Source organism: Oryctolagus cuniculus, chromosome 5, assembly GCF_964237555.1.
Source record: "Oryctolagus cuniculus chromosome 5, mOryCun1.1, whole genome shotgun sequence".
Taxonomy (NCBI): domain Eukaryota; kingdom Metazoa; phylum Chordata; class Mammalia; order Lagomorpha; family Leporidae; genus Oryctolagus; species Oryctolagus cuniculus.
In genome coordinates this window covers 44688656-44713170 of record NC_091436.1, presented here as the reverse complement: position 1 = coordinate 44713170, position 24515 = coordinate 44688656, and the positions used below count along the sequence as shown (strand labels likewise).

At 43.4% G+C, this 24515-nt stretch overlaps 1 protein-coding gene and 1 long non-coding RNA gene across 17 annotated transcripts in view; one reads left to right on the top strand and one right to left on the bottom strand.

The window, feature by feature from the left end:
* The first annotated feature begins 229 nt into the window (after nucleotides 1-229).
* The window catches only part of TPD52L1 (TPD52 like 1), a 96212-nt gene continuing 71926 nt past the window's right edge, over nucleotides 230-24515 (top strand). For 14 of the 16 annotated variants that reach the window (XR_011388538.1, XR_011388537.1, XR_007922839.2 and 11 more), the window contains exon 1: nucleotides 230-460. Coding sequence is in view for 11 of the 16 variants with exons in the window: in XM_008263464.4 (XP_008261686.1) it covers nucleotides 442-460 (19 nt within the window). In the remaining 5 variants the exon portion in view is untranslated. Of the gene's footprint in view, nucleotides 461-17727; nucleotides 17861-18474; nucleotides 18605-24515 lie in introns of those variants that run through there. The other 2 variants (XM_070073636.1, XM_070073639.1) reach the window with 2 other exon arrangements.
* Nucleotides 20894-24515, bottom strand: part of LOC127492971 (uncharacterized) — a 43152-nt gene continuing 39530 nt past the window's right edge. The window contains exons 4-5 of the long non-coding RNA XR_007922841.2: nucleotides 21769-21881; nucleotides 20894-21194 (exon numbers count right to left, since the gene is read on the bottom strand). This is a non-coding gene — a long non-coding RNA (uncharacterized lncRNA). The remainder of the gene's footprint in view (nucleotides 21195-21768; nucleotides 21882-24515) is intronic.

Here is a 24515-nt window from a genome sequence, read left to right as displayed (position 1 = left end):
ATATGTAAAACAAGGTTATGTATTGATCACTTGCCAGGTGTTGGGAACAAGGCTTGCAGCCCCTAATTCGATCTCCCAGAGGAGCAGGGATTCAGCGTTGTGAACTCAGGTCCCCTTCCTTCCTCCCAGGGCATTAACCACTACCAAGCCCATCTCCGCGCCAACTTCCCGTGGGTCGGTGGTGGACGCCTTCCGCCTGCTGTGCAGAGCGGCCGGTAGGTGGCGCTTTCCAGCGTGGCGAAGGCCAGGTGGACTGGAAGGGGCGGAGGTAAGCAGAAACTGCCAGCGGGGTCCGTCCGCGGTCACACATCCGTCCACGCCGCGACTGCAACACGCGTGCCTGGAGAGGGCGCCAGCGGCAGGGCCAGCTGCGTCCTGAGCTCTTTTCCAGCTGCCATCGGCTTCGCGTCCCCGCTGCGCGCAGTTCGAAAGTCGGCCACCATGGAGGCGCAGGCACAAGGTGAGTGGTCGCCAGTCGCCCCCGAGGGTTACGTCCTGCAGAGCCCATAGGGGCCGTTTTCCCTGCATCCGCTAACTTCGCTCTCGGAAAGGACGGATCGGTGCCACCCGCGTCCGAAACTCCGCGCCTGTCCGCGCCTTCGGGATCATGCCTGCTCCCCAAACTCGGGATTTGCTGTGGGGCTGGGGCTCAGTGAATGGAGAGGCCCCTCTGCAGGGAATGCTCCCGCGCAAGGCCCTAGCCCGTTCCACAGCCAGTCGCCCCTACGGCCCCAACCTGGCAGGTGCCCACAGGACCTGTTGTGCGAGGTCCGGAATCGGTTTCCTTCCCTTTGCCTCAGGGGACTGGGGAGGGAGAGCGCGCGACTCCCGTCGCCGGGGGCCGTGGGCTCGCGCTCCTCATCTCGCAAGTTGGCGGGTGAGCGGGACGCGCCCAGAGGTGGTGGCTCCGTGGGGCCCCGGTCTCCCGGCCGCGCGAGGGGCTTCCTGCGCCGGGACTGGCCTTCGGAGGCGAGGGTAGCGTCACCGCCCCCAAGACCCCCGGCGGATCAACACGTTGTGCCTGCGTTTGCTGCGGTGTGGACCGACCCGGGAGCGACCTCTGTTTCCCCAAGCGCGCGTGGGGTACTTGGCCCGGGTCTGGAGCAGCCCGCGGTGGCTTCGCGAGGGGCAGTCTCCGATCTAGGGGTCACACTTGGAGCGGGTGTGGGGGACTAAGTGGATGGAATCGTTTGAGAGTGAGGGCGAAGGGACGGTGGAAAGCGGCCGAGGTGGACGGACGAGGAGCTGGAGGCGGGGGTAGGAAGGAAATCAATTCGGGGCTCGGCCGTGGGAGCGGCGCCAGGGAGAGGTGGGCTGCGGAGTTGAGCCTTTTAAGCAATCCTCGCCTCCTTTCCTCACTGTAGGAAATTCTGGGGTGCCTTCTAACAGAAATAAAAGCCCGTATGGGGGGGGGGGGCGGTTCCTGACCCTGTGCGCTCGCCCCCTAGGGGCGGAAGTGCCCTAATGAGAGGAGCTGTGAGGGTGCGTGGGCCCGAAGTCACCCAACAGGTTTGTTGCCGGGAGCAGGAACCATACTCCTCCAGTCCATCCGCCAAGATCCTGCCCATGAAGCTGCTGCTTCCAATGGATTCCTTTTCTATCATCTAAATAGGAATGGAGAATTTAAGGGTGGGGGTAGGTGGTGTTAAAAAGGGTGCTCAATGCTTGTTATTGAAGCTTGGTAGGGAAGACTTAGTTCAGAGCCATCATGAGCGGTGTGGGGACAAGAGCAACTGGAGCTGGGCGGTGGGCTCAACCCCAAACACAGCATGGGGTGAGTGGGGAATGATTTGACCTATTAGGATTCTACTGAACACAGGCCAAGGCCATCAGAAGTCAGCTGGGGGATGGTGGATGGTGGGGAAGCTGACCAGATACTGGGTTCTGGCTGCACTCACTTAGCAGGCTTCTCTGCCAAAACGGGGTTTAACAGGCACAGATGGGCCCAGGAGAAGGTTCAGAAGGTTCAGAAGCCTGAGTGAGCTTGGGACCAAGCAAAGGATCTTTGTTTTTGGCCAAGTTCAAAAGCAGAGGTTGGGTTGGAGGCCTTCACAGCTGAACTGAAGGTGGTAGGAACAACACTGGAGCTGTCCAGCCTGACTTGCAGATGAGAAATTTGGAGATTCTTAAATGCCAGCCCTGGATGACCCCAATGATATTGGCATCTCTGGAGCTTTGGCATGGATATATTTGAAAGTGTCCTTGCTGATTGTATTATTCAATGCAAAATTGGAGAAGCCCTAAAGCAGACGGGAAACATTCATGCAAATTCTGGAAACATCTGAAGCTGCAGATTGAGAACCCCTGGTGTCACTGCTTTGCTTGATTTATTTAACAAATATTCCCACGTTCTCCTCTGCCAAGCACTGTGCTAGGCAGAGCAAAAACAGACTTGATTTTTCCTTGATAAAGTCTATGGTAGAGGAAGAGACATTAATTTGACAGTTACTTGATAAATAAAACCTAAAATTGCCAATGTCCCGAATGCTAGAAAAGAGGGTTGCATATTGCAGTGAGAACCTGGAAAAATTAGGCCTCGCAGGCAATAATCGAAGTAGTTCAGCTTATTTATTATGTCCCTACCTCTGATTTGTGTGACACATATGTATTTGTTTATTTTATATGAAATTATTTTGTATAAAATGTATTTGTTTATTTTATACGAAAGGCAAAGAGAGAGAGGGACATGTGGACAAGGGAAGAGCTCCCCTCCAGTGGTTTGTGCCCCAAAGGACTCCAGCGGCTACGCAGATGAAAGCTGGGAGCCAGGAACGCAGGCAGATTTCCCAAGTGGGTGGCAGGAACTCAATTACTCCAGCCATCACTGTTGCCTCCCAGGGTCTGCATTAGTGAGCAGCTGTAAATCAGGAGCCACAGGCAGGGATCAGCCCCAGGTGCTCTGATAGGGCACGTGGGTGTGCTAATTGGCATCTCTTAACTGCCAGGCCAAACGCCCACCCCTGCCTCACATATATTGACTCATTCATTGGCACAGCAGTCCCATGAGGTGGTTAGTGTTCTCTTGCTGGTTCTACAGAAAGGAAACATGCAAGGACAGAAATTCCGGGTCCACAGAAAAATGGGTAATGAGTAGCAAAGCTGATTCCGCAGTGACCCCGTTCCCACTCAGCTCCTGTAACTTTCAGAGCGAAGATGCAGCCGAAGTCTCTGCCTACCTCTCCTGCTGCCCTTGAGCACTCCGCCCCTTCTGGTGACTAGAGGGAGCGTCTGTGGGTGGGAGGGACACATGGAAGACACAGGAAAGACACGTGAAGCGGAGAAAAACGAACTGGTTTGAGGAATAGTTAGGAAGAAAGAAACCAGCATTATGTGGATTGGAAGGAGGGAGGGCAGGGTCAGAGAGGACCCCGGTTTCTTACTTGTTCAGCCTAACGGGTGATGTCTACGTCTTCAATCCTCATTTTCCAAGACTTTGAAAGAACTCATTTTCAGACAGTCTAGTTATTGAAGCAGCAGACATAGTAAGCTGGTTAATAATGAAGCGTTGTTGCAAACTGTTTATGTTAAAGGAAAATCGTCTTTTCACTTGGAGCACATTCCTGGCTAAATGCCTCTTAGATTCTAAGATAATCCGATGATTTCCAAAGTATAGGCTTCTACCTTCAGCACAGTTTATTTTAGAAATATCTAGAATGGGGCTGGCTTAATCTCCAGCAAAGCTGAGTGAGGCTAAGTGGGCAGCTGCTACTGAGATGTCCTCATTCAGGTGCTATGGACACTATTTGCATATCTAGCGCTGTAATTGCTGCAGCAGCTGGTCCTGGAAACTTTCTCATGACTGAAATTCTGCAAATGTATTCTTTGACTCTGTGCAAATCACTTGGTGATTGCTTCCAGCAAAACAGGCCATTCTGGTGTATTGGTAGGACGGAGATCATGAAGTAGGATTATGAGTGGAGTGATTGGATGAGAACAGACTGGAGAAGGGAGCGGAAGGGGAGTCTGCAGGAGGAAGCATTCCCAGCTGCTTTCCACTGGTCCTGCTTTAATACCTAATTGATACAGAGTCAGTGCAGACTTTTTTCCCAATGGTGCAAAAGCAATGTCCATTCAGAAGACACCATACTTTGAATTTCGGATTTTATTTATTTATATATTTTTAGATTTACAAGCAAGATTTATTAGTGTCAAAGACTTCCAGCCAGAGTGGCATGTGGTGGTGGTGGCGGGGGGGAGCTCCATGAGAGGCAAAACCCAAAGAGGTGGTGGCATTGGGGTTTTTAAGCACAGTTTGGGGGAATAAAACTTGACATTCAGTTACAAGGCAGGGACAAAGCCCATCAAAAGACCTGTCTGGCTTGCTTGTGATAAAACGAAAAGAGCCATCAGAATGGTGGGATACCTAATTTGTTTACAGTAAACTGGGAGCTCAGAAGGAATCTCCACTCCCTTGCTGTTCTGATAAGACTGGAAACATCCAAGGAATGGGCAGGCACTTTGACCTTACTAAAGACTACCCCAGGGAAAGCAAGCCCTTTGGACTCTAGATTTCCACCAGGACCACCCTGACTGCCCACTAACCCGTCTGAACCTCCATTTTCCCTCCCTCAGAAGAAGGGACCCTAACTTTTGTTAGGAGTATGGGATGATGACCGCTGTGGCTTCTTCAAGCTGAGTAGGGGTGGAGTGCAGTCAAGATAGGATTCCAGCAGCAGTTGGGGGACACTGTGCCAACTTGCAAAAACTGCTTCCATCTGAGGTTTCATGTATGTAGCCATCTAGAATTTCAAATCTGGAGAAAATGAATCTAACAAGCAGATTAAACTCCCAGGGTCTAAAACAAAGGACAGTGTCATTATTAGAGGACCTAAGAAAAGAGCTGTCTAAACCGTGAGGAAGTTTTCCCATTGAGAGGCAAATAGAAACTGACAGAAGGAGCTTGATAATAATCAGGTGGGCTTTAAAGCCTGGCTGGATATGAGGCCCAGACCTGCTGGAAGAGAGGGAGGCGTGAAACTCCTTAGGGAAGGTACGCTGTTGACTTCAGTCATTGAGCTGGCCTGGGAGGAGAGCTGGCCTGAACAGAAGGCAGGTGGCATCTCTAAAAGGAAATTTACAGTTCTGCCTGCAATGCTACTGACCCTCCTTGGCCATCCCCTCAGCAGCAGGGATTACTTTGGAAGCTGGGCTGAGTGAAGGGCTAAATTTCAGTTTAAAGCTAGCGGGGTCTCATGCTCTGTCCTGGGCGTCCTTCGACTCCAGGGCACTTCCGTTTCCAGTGACCCAGCTCTTGGCTGGCAGAGCTGCCAGGGCTCTTCATAAGCTGATTTCCGCTGAAGCCCAGGCTTTCCACATTGAAAGCCACTGCAGCGGACTGGCCTGTTGGGTCTCCTTGATGGCAGATCACTGTGTAAAGCAGCCACTAATTGGCCTGCCATCTTGTCTTTACATTGCTTCTGCTGCCTGGCTTGCTCCTCTTCCTCCCAATTTCTGGTAGACGAGAGGAAATCTTTAAGACGATGTAAGTCAAGGGGGTGCTCAGTCCCATTCCTAATCTTTGGTGGCCTAAGCTAGGAATCTATAGTCACAGGCATGTTCTGGTAGTGGCTTTTCTGTGAGGTAGACAGTGCCCATGAGGAAAACCATGTCCTCTCTTTAGAACTTGCTCTCTCCCTTCGTTTTGTTTGAAAAGGGAGGTTTTACCTCTTTACTGCACCCATGGCAAAGTAAATCTAGCTGTGAAATCATAATGTAAGCTCTCATTTTTGGCTATGCTATTATTACAGAAAAATGTTAGTCATCCTTTTATAAAGTCCAAAGATCAAACTGCACATCCTGGAGAGTCCTTCAGTATAGTTTCCATCTTGAAGAGCATAGGGAAATGAGGGAGCAAGTCAGCCTCTGCAGATCGCTTACTGTCAATAACTCTGTACCAACTGATTACTTAGCAAGCAATTTTAACTGTTAAATAACAACTTACGAAAACAAGTACTAAAGGTCCAATGCTTTCTAGAAATTTCAAGATAAGAGTACATTTGGAAACATTGCTTTAAATACCTAACGCAAGTGTGACTTGTTCGATCAGCAAACCCAAGTACAAACATGTAAATGACTTAAACATTTTTAGGTTCTTTCTACCAACAAATTTGAAACATCTGATACAGAGATTATTTAGATCATGTGAGCCAAAAAAGGTTTCTTCAATTAATTCAGCAGTTTAAATTTATGAGTAATCTTTTTATCTATAAGCCAATTAAAACAGAGCTCTTAATAAGTTTTCCCATGTGGACATATAATATGTACATACATATAATATACAAAGTAAAACAATAAAGCAGTTTCAGTAACAGCTTCTTAAAATCTTTAGCTATCTTTTTCTTAAAAAATTACCATCAATCTGTTAGAATTACTTCCTGCTGTTAGTAATCTGAATTAATCATACTTTTTCTGAGTTGGAACCTGTAGTACATTATTGGCTTTATCTGCTTACAGAACTCTCCCAAAGTATTGAACACAATTGAGGTCAGGGAAAAAGAAGTCCTTTGGAACTTGGAACCTAAGAGGACACATTTAAACATGGAACCAACAATGCTTTAACTTCATGAGCTGTAAATCTGATTTTTAGTGTTTGGAGAATCAACACTGTGGATGACAAAAGACTTTAACTACCCATGTTTAAAATTATAAACTCATTAGCCAACAAGAGGTACCTGCTTATTCCACACATATTTTTAATAGAAAACTTTTATTTAATAGATATAAATTTTGAAAAGTACAATTTTTGGATTATAGCAGTTCTTCCCCCCATAACCACCCTCACATCTGCAAACCATCCCATTTCCTACTCCCTTTCCTATCCCATTCTTCATTAAGATTCATTTTTAATTATCTTTATATACAGAAAATCAACTCTGTACTAAGTAAAGATTTCAACAATTTGCACCCACACAGACACACAAAGTAAAGTACTGTTTGAAGACTAGTTTTACTGTTAATAACTCATTAAGGACAGAGGTCCTACGTGGGGAGCAAATGCATATTCCACACAATATTTTGAAAGCACCTGTAGGAGTTTACAAAACATTTATCCCTTTTAGGCCTCTGGGCCTATCTTTTCATTTTTTTAAAGATTTATTTATTTATTTATTTATTTGAAAGTCAAAGTCAAAGTACTGCTGGCAGAGGTTTAGCCACTATGCCACAGCACTGGTCCCGATTCCTTTATTTTTAAGGAGCATTTACTTATTTGAAAAGCAGAGAGGCAGAGAGAGAGAGGGAGATAGAGAGAGTTCTTCCATACTCTGATTCACTCCCCTAAAGCCCATAACAGCCTGAAGTGGAACAGGCTGAATCAAGAATTCCATCCCACTCTCCCATGTATTGGCACAGACCCAAGCACTTGGGCTGCCATCAGCTGCTTTTCCAGGCTCATGAGCAGGAAGCTGCATGGGAAAGCAGACTTGTGGGGACTCAAAGGGGCATCTTTGGTATGGGATGCAGGTGTATCAAGCCCTGACTTTAACCAGTGTGACACAGTATCTGCCTCTCCTTGATCCTTTTAAATAACCTTTTAACATTTCATTATCTATTCCAAATGGAAATAACTTTGTTATGTCTGCCTTTCTGAAAGGCAAATTTCAATTTCAATTTGAAGTTAATAGAGAAAAACTTTCCATTTAACGCTTGTTATCCAAATGAAGAGTTTGTGTTAGTTTTCTATGTTTGCTGTTAAAAATTGGTCCCAAACTTGGTGGTGACAAACAGCAGAAATCTGCTATCTCATAGTTGTAGAGGCCAGAAGTCCAAAATCAATGTCACTGGGCCAAAATCAAGACATAAACAAGACTACACTGTTTCCAGAGGATGTAAGAATTTGTTCCTTGCCGCTTCCTGTTCCCCAGGCTCTGCCTCAGAGGTTACAATGCCTTCTCTCTCCGTGGCAGAACTCCCTCTTCCTCTGTCTTCTAAGGTCACCACTGATTTCATTCCTGGAAAAACCAGGAAGATCTATGCATCTCAAGATCCTTAACTTAAATGTTTACAATGACCTCTTTCCCATAGAAGGTCATATTCCAAGTTTTGCAGAGTAGGACCTGATACCTTTGGGGAGTATTATTTGTCTTACTACAATAACAAATTTTTATACTCAATTTTTATTTAGCTATTTTCATTTTGTTTGAAAGGCAGAGAGAGAGAGAGAGAGAGAGCAATTGTCCACCTGCTGGTTCACTCCCCAAATGCCAGCAACATCCAGGCTTGGCCAGGCTGAAGCCAGGAGCCCAGAACTTAATCCAGGTCTCCAACATGGGTGGTAGGGGCCCAAGTACTGGAGCCATCATCTACTATCTCTCAGGGTGCACATTGACCAGACATTCAACTCAGGAGGTTTCTCAGAAGTCCATGAATGATATAAGCTAATAACTATCAGGTTATTTGTTCTTGTTTGCCAATTCCATTAAGAGGAAAATGATACTTTGCTCATGGGACATTTATTTCCTCTAATCTTGTTTCAGGAAGTATTTAGGACAGCTTACATAAGAATATAAACAGCAATACAAGGTAAATTAGAAATAGATAAAAGAAAATAAACAAGGATAAGAACAGAAAATGAAGCAAGGGATTACACCTTAGAAAAATGCATGCAACTGTATCATTTTTATTTATTGACAGTGCATGGAAAACAGACTCTTGCTTTGTAAACAAAATACCATATTTTATGACCTGAGAGATAGTAGATGATGGCTCTAGTACTTGGGCCCCTACCACCCATGTTGGAGACCTGGATTAGGTTCTGGGCTCCTGGCTTCAGCCTGGCCAAGCCTGGATGCTGCTGGCATTTGGGGAGTGAACCAGCAGATGGACAGTCTCTCTCTGCCTTTCAAACAAAATGAAAATAGCTAAATAAAATATATTTTATGACCAAACAATAAATTAACACTTGCCTCACCCTACAAAATAAAGCAATAGGTCCCTTCTGTTATAGGTATCCGATTACTCAGGGTCAGGTGTTTTACATTTTATACTGTGTTTGATTTAATGTAATCTTGAGGCTCAAGTTATGGAAGCTGGATGTTACACATTTGGTATATGATCTTAAGAGTATTATTAAGACTTCATACTGTCTTATAAGCTATCACTTATGCTCTTATTTTCCCTCTAAGTAAAAGTTTTAAATCAGGTGATAGTGTATATGTTAGATGAAGTCAGTCAATCATACATTATTATTGCAATTAAAATTCTTATAAAATCTAAGCATACAAATTATGAATGTTGGAACCTATTTTGAATTGCCTTCCCTAACATATACCTTGTTTTCTTAAGTCTGTGAATAGGCAGAATCTAGAAAAGTTCTTCAAAAAAATGTATAAACAAGAGCGTCCACTTCTGTGACCTATCATCAGATTTGCTACTTAGCAAGGCAGTAATAAGTACTCCAGCAAATATCGATTTATTAAATAAATATTGCAACAACTATTTATTGATTATTGTAGTAGGAATAAATGTCCAACAAGCATTTAATATTGGGAGGCAGCAGAGTGGTTAAGGACATAGGGTCAAGGCAAGCCGCCTGGTTTTTCATGTGTCATCACTATTGATGTGACCATAAAGAAGTAATTAATCTCTCTGGGTCTTTGTTTCCTCTCTCTGTTAAGTGAGAATAATAGTAGCTCCAACATCATGTTATTGTAATATGGATTTGTAAAGGCAATATATGCAAGGTCCTATTTCTCTTGTTAACATATGCTAGGAACTTTGAATGCATTGTCTTACTGAGTCCTTATAAAGATACCATGAGTTAGATGCATTTTACCTTTAACTCATTTTAAAGACAGGGAAACTCTGGGCCAAAAAACATTAAGTGAGGAAGACAGGATTCAACTCCAAGTCCATTTGAGTCCAAAGTATGAGCTTAATCTGGCTCTGTATGTATGGGACAATACATGCCAGAGGGGAAAGAGAGATGGACTAGGCGTGGATCATCTTTTCAGAGAGGGTAGAATGAAGAGTTGAGAGTCATTTCTATGGTTAATAGCACATAGAGTGTAAGAGATAACTTAGTTCCAGCCTGATGAGATGTTTAGGTGTTGGAGTGTTAATTAGAACTAATTCACATGGAGGGAATAATAACAATATTATTTTAGAAATTTTTGTTTTTAGGCCAGATACCATGCTAATCAACATTTTTAAAAATACCATGTTTTTCAGGGTCAGGTGTTTGGGACAGTGGTTAAGTCGCTTGTTGGGGCTTCTGCATCCCATATCAAAGTGCCTGATTTGAATCCTGCTTCCTGCTATTGCACACCACGAGAGGCAGCAGATGATGGCTCCAGTAGTTAGGGTCCTGCACCCATGAGAGAGGCATGATTGAGTTCTGGGCTCCTAGCTTCATTCTGGCCTAGGCCTGGATGAGGCAGGCATTTTGGGGAGTGAACCAGTGAATGGAAGATCTGTGTCTCTCCTTCCCCTCTCTCCGCCTTTCAAATAAAATGAACATAAATAAAAATTGTAAAAAACATTGTTATTCAGTACATTATTCCATACAAAAAGTTCACAAGTAAAGTAATATTAATTTTCACTTTGTAGATAGATAAGGGAACTGGATGATGAAGTAGGTATACAACTTTCTCCAACTCATACAGCTTAGAAGTGTTGGAGCTGGGATTTGCAATCAGAGAGTTTGGTTCATACCTTGAGCTTTTAATTACTATTCTTTACCATTTCCTTACATTGATGTGCATAAGCAGTTAGCATGCAAATGTTCAAATCATGACATTGCTTTTTTTTTTTAAGATTTATTTATTTATTTGAAAGTCAGAGTTACACAGAGAGAGGAGAAGCAGAGAGAGAGAGAGAAAAGTCTTCCATCAGATGGTTCACTCTCCAACTGGCTGCAACGGCTGGAGCTGCACCGATCCGAAGCCAGGAGCCAGGAGCTTCTTCCAGGTCTCCCATGTGGGGGCAGGGGCCCAAGGACTTGGGCCATCTTCTTACTGCTTTCCTGGGCCATAGCAGAGAGCTGGATTGGAAGTGGAGCAGCTGGGTCTCTAAACGGCACCCATATGGGATGCCGGTGCTTTAGACCAAGGCGTTAACCCACTGTGCCACAGCGCCGGCCCCAAGTTGCTTTGTGTTTTATATTGTCAAAGGGGTTTCCAGAGGCCAGAATTTAATTGTTCTGTTCATACCAACTGGGAACAAGAATATGACTGAGTACACTGGGGGTCTTCAGTATGGCAAGGTAGGGGTGAGGGTTACTCATTTACCAATGGTTTGCTACTTTAATTCTGGTTTCCAGATGAAGAATATTTTAAAAGTCATAAAATTTGAATTATTAGGACCAGTGCAGCATGTTATCACTGGCTCAAGGAAAACCCAGTTTAGATGTGGGATGGTTCAGGGGTTTTCAAAAAGTCCATGGAAAAAAATATGCATTATGAAAAAAAAACTACACATATATTTCAAAACATTTTTGTACCAAAATAAACCTACATTTTTGAAAACAATTATTTATTTGAAAGGCAGAGTGATAAAGGGAGACATACATACATACATGAGCGTGTGCACACAGACACACAAACACAGACACACAGAGTGAAGAGTGAGAGGGGATCTTCTTTCTGCTGGTTCACTTTCCAAATATTTCCAACAGCTAAATTTAGGCCAGACTGAGGCCAGGAGCCAGGAACTCCATCTGAGTTTCCATCCGGGTCTCCCACATGGGTAGGAAAAACCAAGTACTTGGACCATCATCTGCTGTCTCCCAGGTGCTTTAGCAGGAAGTTGGGTCAGAAGTGGGGAGTAGCCAGGACTCGAACCAATGTGGGCATCCCAAATGGTGGCTTAACCCACTCTGTCATAATGCCCATCGCAAAGTTATATTTGAAATCCATTGTTCAGCAAGCTTTTTGAAGTACCCTCATATATTATTCCACTTGGTGTTCACCCGATCAGTCATCTCGGTACTTCAAAATAACTAAAGTCTCGGGAACTTGTATGACATTTTCTGGAAATTAGAATCTGCATTCTTCAGATGCCAACTCTCAGAACTAATTTCAATGAGTGCCCCCCAAAAGAAATTGTAGTGCCCTGTGAGTGTTATAATTACATTTTTTACATGTGTGTGTTTCATTCCTCTAACCATCTCCCAAACCTATTAGGACAATATCTACTTTAAGAACGTACTTGGCTGGCGCCGTGGCTCAATAGGCTAATCCTCTGCCTGCGGCGCCAGCACACCGGGTTCTAGTCCCAGTTGGGGCACCGGATTCTGTCCCGGTTGCCCCTCTTCCAGGCCAATTCTCTGCTGTGGCCAGGGAGTGCAGTGGAGGATGGCCCAGGTCCTTGGACCCTGCACCCACATGGAAGACCAGGAGAAGCACCTGGCTCCTGGCTTTGGATCGGTGCAGCTGCACCTGTGGCGGCCATTAGAGGGTGAACCAATGGTAAAAGGAAAACCTTTCTCTCTGTCTCTCTCTCTCACTGTCCACTCTGCCTGTCAAAACAAAACAAAACAAAACAAAACAAAACAAACAAAAAAAAAACCACATACTTAATCAAAGTGTTGGAACAAAGTAAATATTCAGGGGCAGGCATTTGTCATTGTTTACAGACACTGCTTGAGAAATCTGAATCCCATATCAGATTCCTTGGGATTGAGTCCTGGTTCCACTTCCAGACCAATTCCAGGTAATGTGCACCCTAGGAGGCCTCAGATGATGGCTCAAGTAGTTGGGTCCCTGCCATCCATGCAGGAAAATCAGAATGAGTACCAGGGCCCTTGCTTTGGCCTGACCAAGACCTGACTGTACCAAGCCTTGCAAGTAAACCAGTGGATGAAGATTCATTCTCTCTCTCTCTCTCTCTCTCTCTCTCTCTCTCTCTCTCTCTCTCCCTCTCATACATAAATAAACAAATTTTTAAAAAAATGAACAATCAGATGTTTTGTCCTTAAACTACCCTGGCAATCTCTGTTAAATCCTCATGGTTTAAAGTGGCAAGTGAACAAAAAAAGAATGCTTGTTTCTTTGATGCTGGCATAAATGCACACACAGTTTCTTGGGATGTCCCCAGCACCACCTTAAAGCCACTTATTGAATTAATTGAGTTAATTGTGTGGTTTAGGACAAATAAAAGATGGCCTCAATGAATGGATTTTTCAAGACTGTTATTCTGTTTTTCATTGTGTACTTAAGAAATAAATTGTAAAGTATTTAAAAGACTTGCATTAAATTAAGAATCATTAATCCACTGGGGAAGGAAGCAGAACATTTTAATGAATTTGAGTTGGCATAAAGGAAGCTTTCGATCTTCAAGCACAGATGAAGTCTAGTTTCTTACACTGTGAATCATTTATAAATATTGAGTTTTGATACAGAGGAAGTGAAATTCCCAGAATAAAACCACAAATCTCCAAGAATACTCTTAGTCATTGACATATTATATCTTTGCTAAAAGGCAAAAATCTAGCACTTTGCTCTAGCCTGTTAATGTACCATACACCGAATATGCATGTATATTACCAGGTTTCCAACTTACATGTTATTTGTATCTTACACAAATTACATTTTCTCTGACAAATATCTAAAGTACAGAAGCTCTTCAATCCCTTGGGATGCAATTCAAAAGAAAATGACAAATTAGAATGGGCATGGTGGGAAGAAATCTCTTCAGATCGCTCAGTTTTAAAATCTCTGGCTGTTGGATAGTTGTGGTTTTTCACTGATTTGCCCCTCCCTTCCACAAAATAAGGTAAGAGCAGTAATAAGAGCTAAAAACAATGTTGTAAATATTTCCCCACATTTTGGCTCCCCAGATGTATTCATCATTACCTAGAGACAGCATGGAAATATGACTTCCCTTCTTAAGGAGGCTAGTATAGTCCTTGGCTCCTGTTGTTCCGAATCTTGAACAGGTCCCTGACTAGAAGTTCTAAGATACCCATGGTACCTGCAAATGCTGTTTCTAGCAAACGTAACATACTGATAAAAACATGTTAACAGTAAGGGAGCTAGATGTTGGGTACACGGGAACTCTGCACTATCTCATGATTTTTGTTTTCATAAATTTAAAACTATTCAGAAATGAAACATTTAGAAAAATGATTGGTAGGTTTCCATAAGCACTGTAGGAGAGGAGAAACTTTTCCTGTATGCTTTTAGGTTAATTTTCTGGGGGCTTGTGAATTAAACTGACAACAAAAGAGATTAAAAGGAGAAAGGGTGTACTGATTTATTTATTTTTAAATTTTACCTGCATGTGGGTATCACGGAAAGAAGAGATGAAATTTGAGAGTCTTACATACCATCTTAATGGGGCATGGGAGCAGGAAAAAGGACAGTCTTGGGAGAGCAAATGACTTTTCTTTTTAAGATAAATAAGCCTGTAGGAGAACAGATGGGAGATAGGATGTTTGTAACAGAATCTAGAAGAAAAAGTTGCTCCCCTGGAGGGGATTTATGACAACTGAGTGCTTTGGGAGGCTCTGCCTTTGGGCAGATAAGGGATTTTAAAAACTTACATGGCTTCAGCATAAAATAGTTCTTACAGCAAAGTGGCATAATTTGAGATAGCATATCCAGACTCCTTTCAGCACCACTTGCTCATATTTTACCCAGTACTTGAAGGACATTACCGGCAAGGAAAATGGCTATTTACTGTTGCCTTACCCTATGTCTGGCATGGGTTCTGTCATTTATAAGAAGATACTCCATCAGGTCTTCATAGTCCATTCTCAAAGGTTCTGTCCCTCAAAGAAGGAAGCATATTCTGAGAATTAGGACTAGTAATTTTCACTGGGCATTAGTCATTTTTTTTTTTTTACTATAACTAAAACACCTGAGAAGATCTACTTAGGAAGAAAAAGATTTATTTTGACGGTTCACAGTCAAAGATTGGATGGCCCCATTGATTTAGGCATTGGCAAGCCAGGAAGCAGAGAGGCAGGGAACACACTCTAGTGAGAGCTGTCTTCCAAAGGCAAACCCCCAGTAACCTAAGGAGCTCCTACTAGATCCACCTCCCAGACCATAATTGGATCAAGCTCCCGTGCTTAACCCATCAACCATTAACATCACTACGTTAGGTAGCACCTGCATGAGTTGGGGAGTTCAGGCCATAACACACTATGACAATTTAGAGTATGAACAGAGATAAGAACATTTGGGAGTGCTTTTGCATTTTTTTTTTTTATTGAATGCATTGAGAAGAGGTGAGAGGGCTGTCAGCCAGAAGGCAAGCAATTACATCATGCAGTGCCTGGCACATACACTTAACAGATTCTCCTACAAATAGGAGAAGACCCACGACTCTGGCACCTCCTTTCCAGAAATTGCTTTGGCATCCATGAGAGAAAATAGCCCTGTACTCACCAAAAACAATTTTATCCATTTGAAAACCAAATCTTATCTAAGAAGGAAAAGGAGAAAAAGGGAGAGGAAGGGGAAGGGGAAAAAGAAGGAGGAGGGGAAAGAAAGAAAAAGACAAAGTGGGGCAGGTAAAGTAATAACCTATTTAGATCTAACTTCATCCCATATTTTTGGAATTTACTGTTAAATATGCTAGTGTGCAGTGACCCAAGAATTTATATTGAACTACCGTATCGTGAAGGTCTGACCTTAGGAAGAGAAGTAACTTGGTGCCACTGTTCTGTTCAGGTCTTCACCTGTCACAAGGGGCCCAGTGTCCTCCCATCGGATGATGCCCTGAGACCCACGACAAGCGGGAGCCTCCTCTCAGCACCCTCTCATTTTCCATGTTGCCCTGCACCTGCCTCAGCAGAGCTGGCCTCTGCTCTTCTCAGATTTTTGTTCCCCGTCACTGAGGGAAAATAAATGTTTTGGTTTAATGTACCAGGACTTGTCCTATCTGCTGCAGACATAATGGTCCCATGCAAAATCCACTGGATTTGGAGAAAGGGAAGACTAGGTTTTGCCTGTGCATCCCTCTCTCTGTCTCTGTCTCTCTCTCTCTCTCTGCCCTTCTCCCTCTCCCTCTCATACCAAACCCAGTTGGCAGTCCTCATCTTTGTTGAGCTGGCAGCCTTGCTTGGCACATTTGCTCACTATCTCCTCCTTGAGGCCTTTGTTCACTGGTTTGCAGGACACTGTACTTCCTTTGTATCCCTCCTCTTCACCATCCTTCTCGGTCTGTTTTGCCAGTTGCTGGCATGCCCCAGGGAGCTGTCCTTGGCCTGCTTCTCTTTTCCATCAGCATTCACTCTCTTGCTGATTTGCTTGTGGCTTGTAGTTTTAAATTTGATCCATAGGCCAGAAACCCCCCAAATTCTTTTTTCTGGCATGGACTTTGCCTCTCATTCATTCTGCCTACTTGCTATGTCTCTATGAGTGTTCAGCACACTTCTTTAGCTTAGCATGTCTAACGTGATCTCCTGGTCTTATTCATCCAGACTATCCCTGGTTCTCCCAGTCATCCCCATATCGGTTAATGGCAACTCTTTTTCAAATGCAGAAGCACAAAACCTAATCCCTAAGGCTTTGTTTGGTCCCCCTCCCCCAATTATACTGCATTTCCTGTCTATCACATCAGCTCTACTTTCCAAATATATCTAGAGTTGAACAAGTTCCCATTGCCTCCACTGATAATTGCCTTGGGCCAGGCCACCACAGTCTCTCACCTGGATTATTGTGGAGATTTCCTAATGGTCTTCTATCTTGGCCCTGGCCTAAGTCCAGTGGCCCCATTTAGTAACTAGACTGATTTTCTGAGTCCCAGTGTGTTCTGCCACTCTTTGAAAGTCTCCAGTCACTCCTTAGTGCTCTCAGAATAGACAATGTCTTTGCAGTAGCCTACAAAGATACTCACGCTGTTCCCTTTCCTTCCTGTTGTCCCAACTTAGTCTCCTAATGCTCTTCTCCTCAGTTCCCTTTGCTCCCCCTACACAGCCTTTCAATCTATTGATCCCTCTGCCTCAAAATTTCATCCTGGCTGGAATCTTCTTTTTTTTTTTTTTAAACCATTTTTGGTTCTTTACTCAAATGTTGTTATTCAGTATTACTCTTAAAACTGGCAACTAGACTCTTGTTACTGGGCATAGTTCTCCATAGTTCTTTCAAATTTTTGTACAACTCATCATCTGAGAAAGTGTTAACAGCGAATCTACTCTGGCCACTGCTATTACTGGTAGTAATAGATGATCTTATGTCTGTGACCCAGGAATCTTGCATCTTCTGCCAGTATCCTTGCAACTGACGGCTAATTTGTTGGCTTCCAAGTGGGGTAAAACCTTGCCCTTCATAATTCTTGACCCTTGTCCTAGGCCTTTGGCTTCTCAGAGCCCCACTTGGACCTCAGTCTCTGGATGAGCCTTTGTTCAGAGTAAATAGCTCATAGGTTCACCTGGAACAGGGCCTCCTCTTCTAGACCATGTCCTGGGTACCTGGAACTCTAGAATTCCCTTCCCAAGCAGCCCTGAAGGTGTTGCCATGCTTACTTGAGCCTTCCACGGACAGGCCATGCTGTTTCTCATCCCAAGAACTGGCTGATTTGGGTCGGCAGTGGGAATCGCTTGAACACACCAGCTATGAAATTAGTATCAGTTGCCTGACTGACACCAGCAGCTTCTCACTGGAACTTGATAGAAATGGAAATTCTTAGTCTCCACCCTAGGCCCATCACATCAGAAACATTGGGTGTGGGCTTTCTGTATTTTAGCACACCCTCCAGAGATTCTGAATCACACTCATGTTTGTGGATTGTGACATCAACTCACTGTCCACAGAAATATGCATAAAGCCTCTATCATTGCTTGTAGCAGACAGACCCCAAGGGGATCCCCAGTTGGCTCTGATTTCTGTTCGTCACATCTCTAGAATCCCTTCCCATAGAGCAGGGGCAAGACTTGCAACTTGGTTCCAATCAATTGGAATATGACAGACATGATGTGAGTCCCTTGATTCTGTTTTTATTTATTTATTTATTTATTTATTATTTGACAGGCAGAGTGGACAGTGAGAGAGAGAGAGAGAGAGAGAAAGGTCTTCCTTTGCCGTTGGTTCATCCTCCAATGGCCGCTGCGGCCGGCGCACCACGCTGATCCGATGGCAGGAGCCAGGTACTTCTCCTGGTCTCCCATGGGGTGCAGGGCCCAAGCACTTGGGCCATCCTCCACTGCACTCCCTGGCCACAGCAGAGAGCTGGCCTGGAAGAGGGGCAACAGCGACAGAATCCGGCGCCCTGACCGGGACTAGAACCCGGTGTGCCGGCGCCGCAAGGCGGAGGATTAGCCTAGTGAGCCGCGGCGCCGGCCTGATTCTGTTTTATTAATAAGTTTCCACCTTAGCAGACATAATCCAAGACCTTCTGTCTGAGTGGGGTGGAGTAAGCAGCATGTGGAAGAAGCTTATATGTAGAGAAACGGTGGGCAGCTGTTAGGAACTGGGTGTATTTTGGGACCCTAGGGAGGCAACAACAAAAACAAAGCTCTTGAGTTCTGTAGCTGCCAGGGAATGGGTTTTGCCAACAATATGCATGAACCTTGAAACGATTCTCTCCCAGTTGAGCCTCTAGATGAGAGTGCTGCCCAGCTGCACTGACTGCATCCTTCCGAGGCCCTGAACACAGGTTCCAGCCAAGCTGTGTGCGGATTTCTGATCCACAGCAACGCTAATAGAAGACGTGTGTGGCCGTAAGCAGCTAATCTTGGTGGCATTTGTTATGCAGTAGTAGATAGCAAACACAGTGTGGGGGTCTGTGTGGGAAGAGAGGATAGGCTGTGTATCTTGCTTTTTGTGCTTGCCTTGGGTTCTGCAAATGGTAGTGAGAGTTTTATCCTGGCCCCTTTATATGAAATTGCGCACTGCTCCCTTGCCAGCACACACAGATGCTTACTGTTTCCCTTCCGTGCTTTTTTGTTTTTTAGCAGTTATTGCCTTCTACCATTCTATATTGATATTTTGTAAATTTCCATATCTGATGTGCTGATTCATTTTGTTCCATGTCTCATCTCACCCTCCTGAATGTAAGTTCTGTGAGACCAAGATGTTCTGTTGGACATTGCTTATTCTCCAGCACCTAGGACAGGGCTTTGACCTCTAGTAGGGGTTCTGTCAGTATTAGCAAGCTACAAGCTTTTTGAGAGCCTGTTGATTCCTGATAAATGCTCTTCTAAAATCAACAGGCTCTTCCTGCTGTCTTCACTTAGTATCAGATAATTGCATGAATGATAAAAATAGATGTGGGGGAAGTAATATCAAGGAGTTAATAAATAAGTGAAAAAAATTGATTTCATTCCCTGGTCATCTTCCATTAAAAACTAAAAGAATAAATGGACCCTGGATTTGCTGTTCTTATCAGAGCCCTTCCACCAGTGTTGTTGTTGAATGTCAACAGCAGTTCTTTTCCAAACCATTGCAGTGTGGCTGCTGTGTGTTTGTATGGAAGCGCTAACACATGTTCCCAGGGGAACCCAAGAGGAAGAAAGAGTCCAACTTCCCTGCTAATCTCTGCCTCATTTTCCTTTCTCTTGTCCCTTAATTACAAGGTGGTTCCTGGTTCTGTCATTTGATCCAAAGGACTTTCCACTTTGAGTCAGGTACAAGGTACAAGAAATGGTCTCTAGAGGGCTTTGGTGGTCCTCCCCAGAAGAAATCTTAAGTTTTACTTGGTTTATTGCTTTTATTGTTCTCCATCATTCATCAGACCCTTCTGGCTGGCACGCTGTGGCCAGCGCACCGCGCTGATCCGAAAGCAGGAGCCAGGTGCTTCTCCTGGTCTCCCATGGGGTGCAGGGCCCAAGGACTTGGGCCATCCTCCACTGCACTCCCGGGCCACAGCAGAGAGCTAGCCTGGAAGAGGGGCAACCGGGACAGAATCCTGCGCCCCGACCGGGACTAGAACCCGGTGTGCCGGCACCACTAGGTGGAGGATTAGCCTAGTAAGCCATGGCGCTGGCCCCTAGCTTCTTCTTAAGAGGCTTGTTCAAATCCCTTCAACACAAGTTGATTTGTAAGTGTGTGTGTGTGTGTGTGTGTGTGTATTAATCTCTTCAATAAAGTATGTTTGCTTCCATTTCCTGTGTAAAAAGTTGGCAGAGAAATTGGCTATTTCCATTGTGTAATATAATTTCTAAAATCCTGCCTGGGATGCTGATACTCTTCATTTAGAGATGGCTACATAACCGCATAGGCCTTTCTCCTGTCTTAGATGACTGGTCATATAGGAGGAAGTCAGGAGCAAGAAAACAGAAGAAACCAAAAACAGAGGTACTGTCAGATAAGGGGACTCTTGCCTGGTGTTGAAGGGCATGGGTATTGTCACAAAGCTTTGGGTTCATTTCACAGTTTCGTCATTTCTTAGCTGGGTGACCTATAACTTACCCTCAACTCGGTTTGGTTATCTACTAAATGATGAAAAAGGGTGATGTGATGGTACTCATGACAGTTCTTGGATACTATTCTGGCAATGAAAAAGAAAGGTGGCTCATTTTCTAATTTCTCACAATATATATATTGAGCATCCCCCTGCTAGGTTCTGAACTGGTGTTAAGGGACAGATATAGACGAAACAAAGTCCCTTCTTGGTGAGCTTACCACCCTATTTTTGTCATAACAGTTATGTGTCAAATTACTATGTTTAATGAATTATTTTTTCAGAACATTCTTTGTATTTTTGTATACTACCTACCACAAAGTTAAAAATAGATTTCTGGTACTAAGGAAAGATGAGTAGGTGGAAGATAGAAATAAATATGTAAGTTGATGAAATTTGGACATCTGGCCCAAAAGCAAAATTCTTTTCTGAGGCATAAATTTTACCTACTAAAACACACTAGAATTTTGCTAGCATGATGATAAATGTTTTATATGGTTGCTGCTTTTGGTTTTTCCTTATTAACTAGGCTAAAAGGCTAATGATATGCATAACAGACATAGAAAGCAATAATTCATTGTTTGGATGCATTTTAAGGAAGGACAAATTTCATGTTGGGTTTATATTTTCATTGTATATCACAGTAATTTAATAAAGCATGAGTGGCAGTGCCCGCTGTGCTCATCTTTTCAGTTAGCAGATCTAACTTCTGGTCTTTGGGCTCCAGTGTTGAGGATAGCAGCACAGGTTTGTTCAAGGAATGCAAAGTCCACGGAGAAAGGTGCGTGTTCTGAATGGCAGGCTTTGAATGTCTTGGTGTCCGTTGCTTAGCAGCATTCCCAGATCTCTGAGTGTTCTGAAAAGCTTCTAGTTACTAGCGGAGATTTCAGCTCTTCCTGTTTCAGATGCTTCAAAAAATAAGGCACAAATTAAAACTTTTCATATATGTGTGTAGAAACATAAATACATGTATAGTGCATGTGTGTGTATGTGTTGCCATCATTGCCACCTTTACTCTGCCTTGTTTTGGTTTATAAAAACATGACTTTTTTTTTTTGACAGGCAGAGTTAGACAGTGAGAGAGAGAGAGAGACAGAGAGAAAGGTCTTCCTTCTGTTGATTCACCCCCAAAGTGGCCGCCACGGCCGGCGCACTGCGCCAATCCGAAGCCAGGAGCCAGGTGCTTCTTCCTGGTCTCCCATGCAGGTGCAGGGCCCAAGCACTTGGGCCGTCCTCCACTGCCTTCCTGGGCCACAGCAGAGAGCTGGACTGGAAGAGGAGCAACCGGGACAGAACCAGCTAGTTTATATGGATTTATGAGAAAACATATCCAACTTCTGCATACTGAGTGGCTCCTGAACTAATCCTGTGAAACGCTGATTTCCTTTTCTGAATGTGGCTCTTCCCAAAGTCCTCACTGATAGCCTGCTAGGTTTGAAATATTGATGAGTGTGAAGCCATTAATCTCCAGATTTCACTGACCTTTCTGTGGATGGTATTTTTAGCTTTGTTGAGGATTTTAGGCAAGGAAAATTGCCTCAAGAAATATCAGATTATGGGAGGATTCTTCTGTTTCATGGAACTCAGAATGGATTCTGTAAAATGAATATTTGGATTATTGGTGGCTTATGTAAATACACTGGTAAAAGATCATTTTTAAGTAAGATGCCAAGAAAGATTGGATAATTTAAATATATGCTTCTTGCACAGGCTAAATTACTACCAAGAGATATAATCGTTCTGGTAACCATTGTCTGTATAGGTCCTGTGTAAATGCCATCACTGTGCTATTCAACTGTCTCCATGTGCTAGTGGATATGGTACAGGCTGCTACTGATGGCAGTGGGTGAATTCCACTCTTCCTCAGACTCAATGGCTACTTCAGTGTTGGAGATTTCCTGGGACTTCCCCATTTTCCAAACCTACTTTCTGCTTCCACAGAGCCGAGCACTCATGTGGGTGGTTTTGTTCACCTGGAATGCTATTCCCTTTCGTTTCAACCTGGTGGATCCCACCCACATCAGCACCAGTAAACTCTTTGATTTTCTCCCTGGAAATAATCATCTTCACTCTCACAGTGTTTGGAATCTGTTTTATGCCCTTAAGGGACAGTATCATAATTTAAAGACAGAAGGGACTTCATAAAGGCTGTAGCACACAATCTCTGCGTTCTGTGGATGAAAGCACTTGCAAAAGCTGGGGATTGGCGTGGGCTGGTGTTTGTGGGTGGGAACACCAGAGCTGGATCTCAGGTTTTCTGGCTCATGGCCTGTGATCCTTTCTGTGATTACGGAGCCCTTCGTCTTCCTCAGCTCACTGTAGTGCTTCTTCCGGATGTCTTATTGAACGACTACTTGGAGGCTCATTTTTTCCATTTAAAAGTTAACATTTTGTGTAAGTTTCCACTTCAGGGAACTTAATACTACTGAATATAGCTTGGAGATCTTGTTCTTTATAAAGTGCACAAATGTGAATAATTACTTTTAAAGTAACATTGAATAGTATGATATTAACTGACATACAAATTTAATTAGTGTATTTGGTTTCATAGTTAAGTACTTCAATGTTCTAATTGATTAATCTTCCTAAGTACATAAATCTCAAAAATTAAACTTAAATATATGTGTAGTGACTCTAAAATTCTCTCAAATGTTCCAATATTACTTATAAATGTAGTAAAAGTTCCACTTAAAAACCACAAGTTTAAATTACTTACCTAATTAAATGTTTAAAATGATAACACTGACAGGTTCTCAATGACCAAATGATTGCAAACATAAATTAAATACTAAATATTCAGATGCCTTCCCCCCAACCACTAGTTCTGCATTTTCATTCATTCATTTATTCAATAATTATCTAAAATACATAAATAACAGGCAATAATCTAGCCTCTAGAAAACCAATAGCAAATAAAGAGAACCTTTTTTATCTTTGTGAAGTTATTAATTCTCAGGAAGAGGCAAACGTTAGCTAACATAAAGTGGTAAAACTTGCAGTGTGATAATTATTGGTAACCGCTAAGGAAAAAAATAAATTGATGAATGTACACGTGAAATGTGGGGCATAGGTGCAATGGTGGTTGTAGGTGGTTTTTCCTCTTTCTGGAATTAATACTCTGCACGGGACCCTTGTCAGTTAATTGGGGCTACTTTTCAACAGAGTGTACCTTCAGGTTACACTTGAGGTTGTCCAAGGACCAGTGATGGACTTAGGATCTTGACTGGGTATCCACTGGTGACTGGTCAATACTCTGACTTCTAATGAGAAACCTGCAGCCCCTTACATCACATGGATGGATTTTCTCTTTGACATCTAAAGTATGTAAATATACTTTTCTCTTAACTGTAAAGTCCTTTGATGTAAGCCTGAATACCTTCATATTCTTCAGATCATTCAGTCTTATGCTGAATTCCAGATTCCAGGCATCCCTCATCCCTCTTTTTTTTTTTTTTTTTTTTTTGCCTTGTAATTTGGACACAACTTCCCCAGTCACATTCCTGGTTGATTTTTGCTCCCCAGGAGGACAGTCAGCTTGAGAGAATAAGCAGTATGTCTTTGCTCTGATTGTGGTCTGTAGAACCAAGAAAGTTATTTGAGAAGAGCTTCAGTATGTGTTGTGTAAGGCAGTATAGTGGACCTCAAAGATATAGGCTCAGGTCCTCCCAGGCTCCTAGACTGGACATCCTCATGTACCATGTGAACTAAAGACCACTACATGAAGGCTAGTTTTCCTGACTATTAATGGTTGAATGTTTATTTTACAAATCTCCCAAAGCAACTTACAGATAGTCACTTTCCCTTTTTATTTAGATGTTCAGATAATTTATGCCACACCATTGTTTTATTTTTACAATGTTAATGATTCTAGAGTGTATATTTAAGGCATCTGGACTTTTCCCAAGGTAGTGTGAAAATAGCAGAATGAACTTTATTTCTTTTTGTCTATTGAGCTACCTTCTTCATTTCCTGTACCTTCAATTCCTTCACTCTAAATACTATTGATCTCTTTATGGATGGAAGTTCTGAGAAGACAGCTCTTACTTTTAGAAATAAATTAGATTTTTTTTTTTTTAAAGAGGGCTGTATTGTCCTGGGGAACAGCATTTGATGGACAACCTGGTTAAAGGAGTGTTTGAAAGCATTTGCAAGGAGGAAAGTCACTTTCTACCTGGACCTTGTGTGTACCAGAATCCACCACTGGGCAGAGTTGATGCCCTCTGATCAGC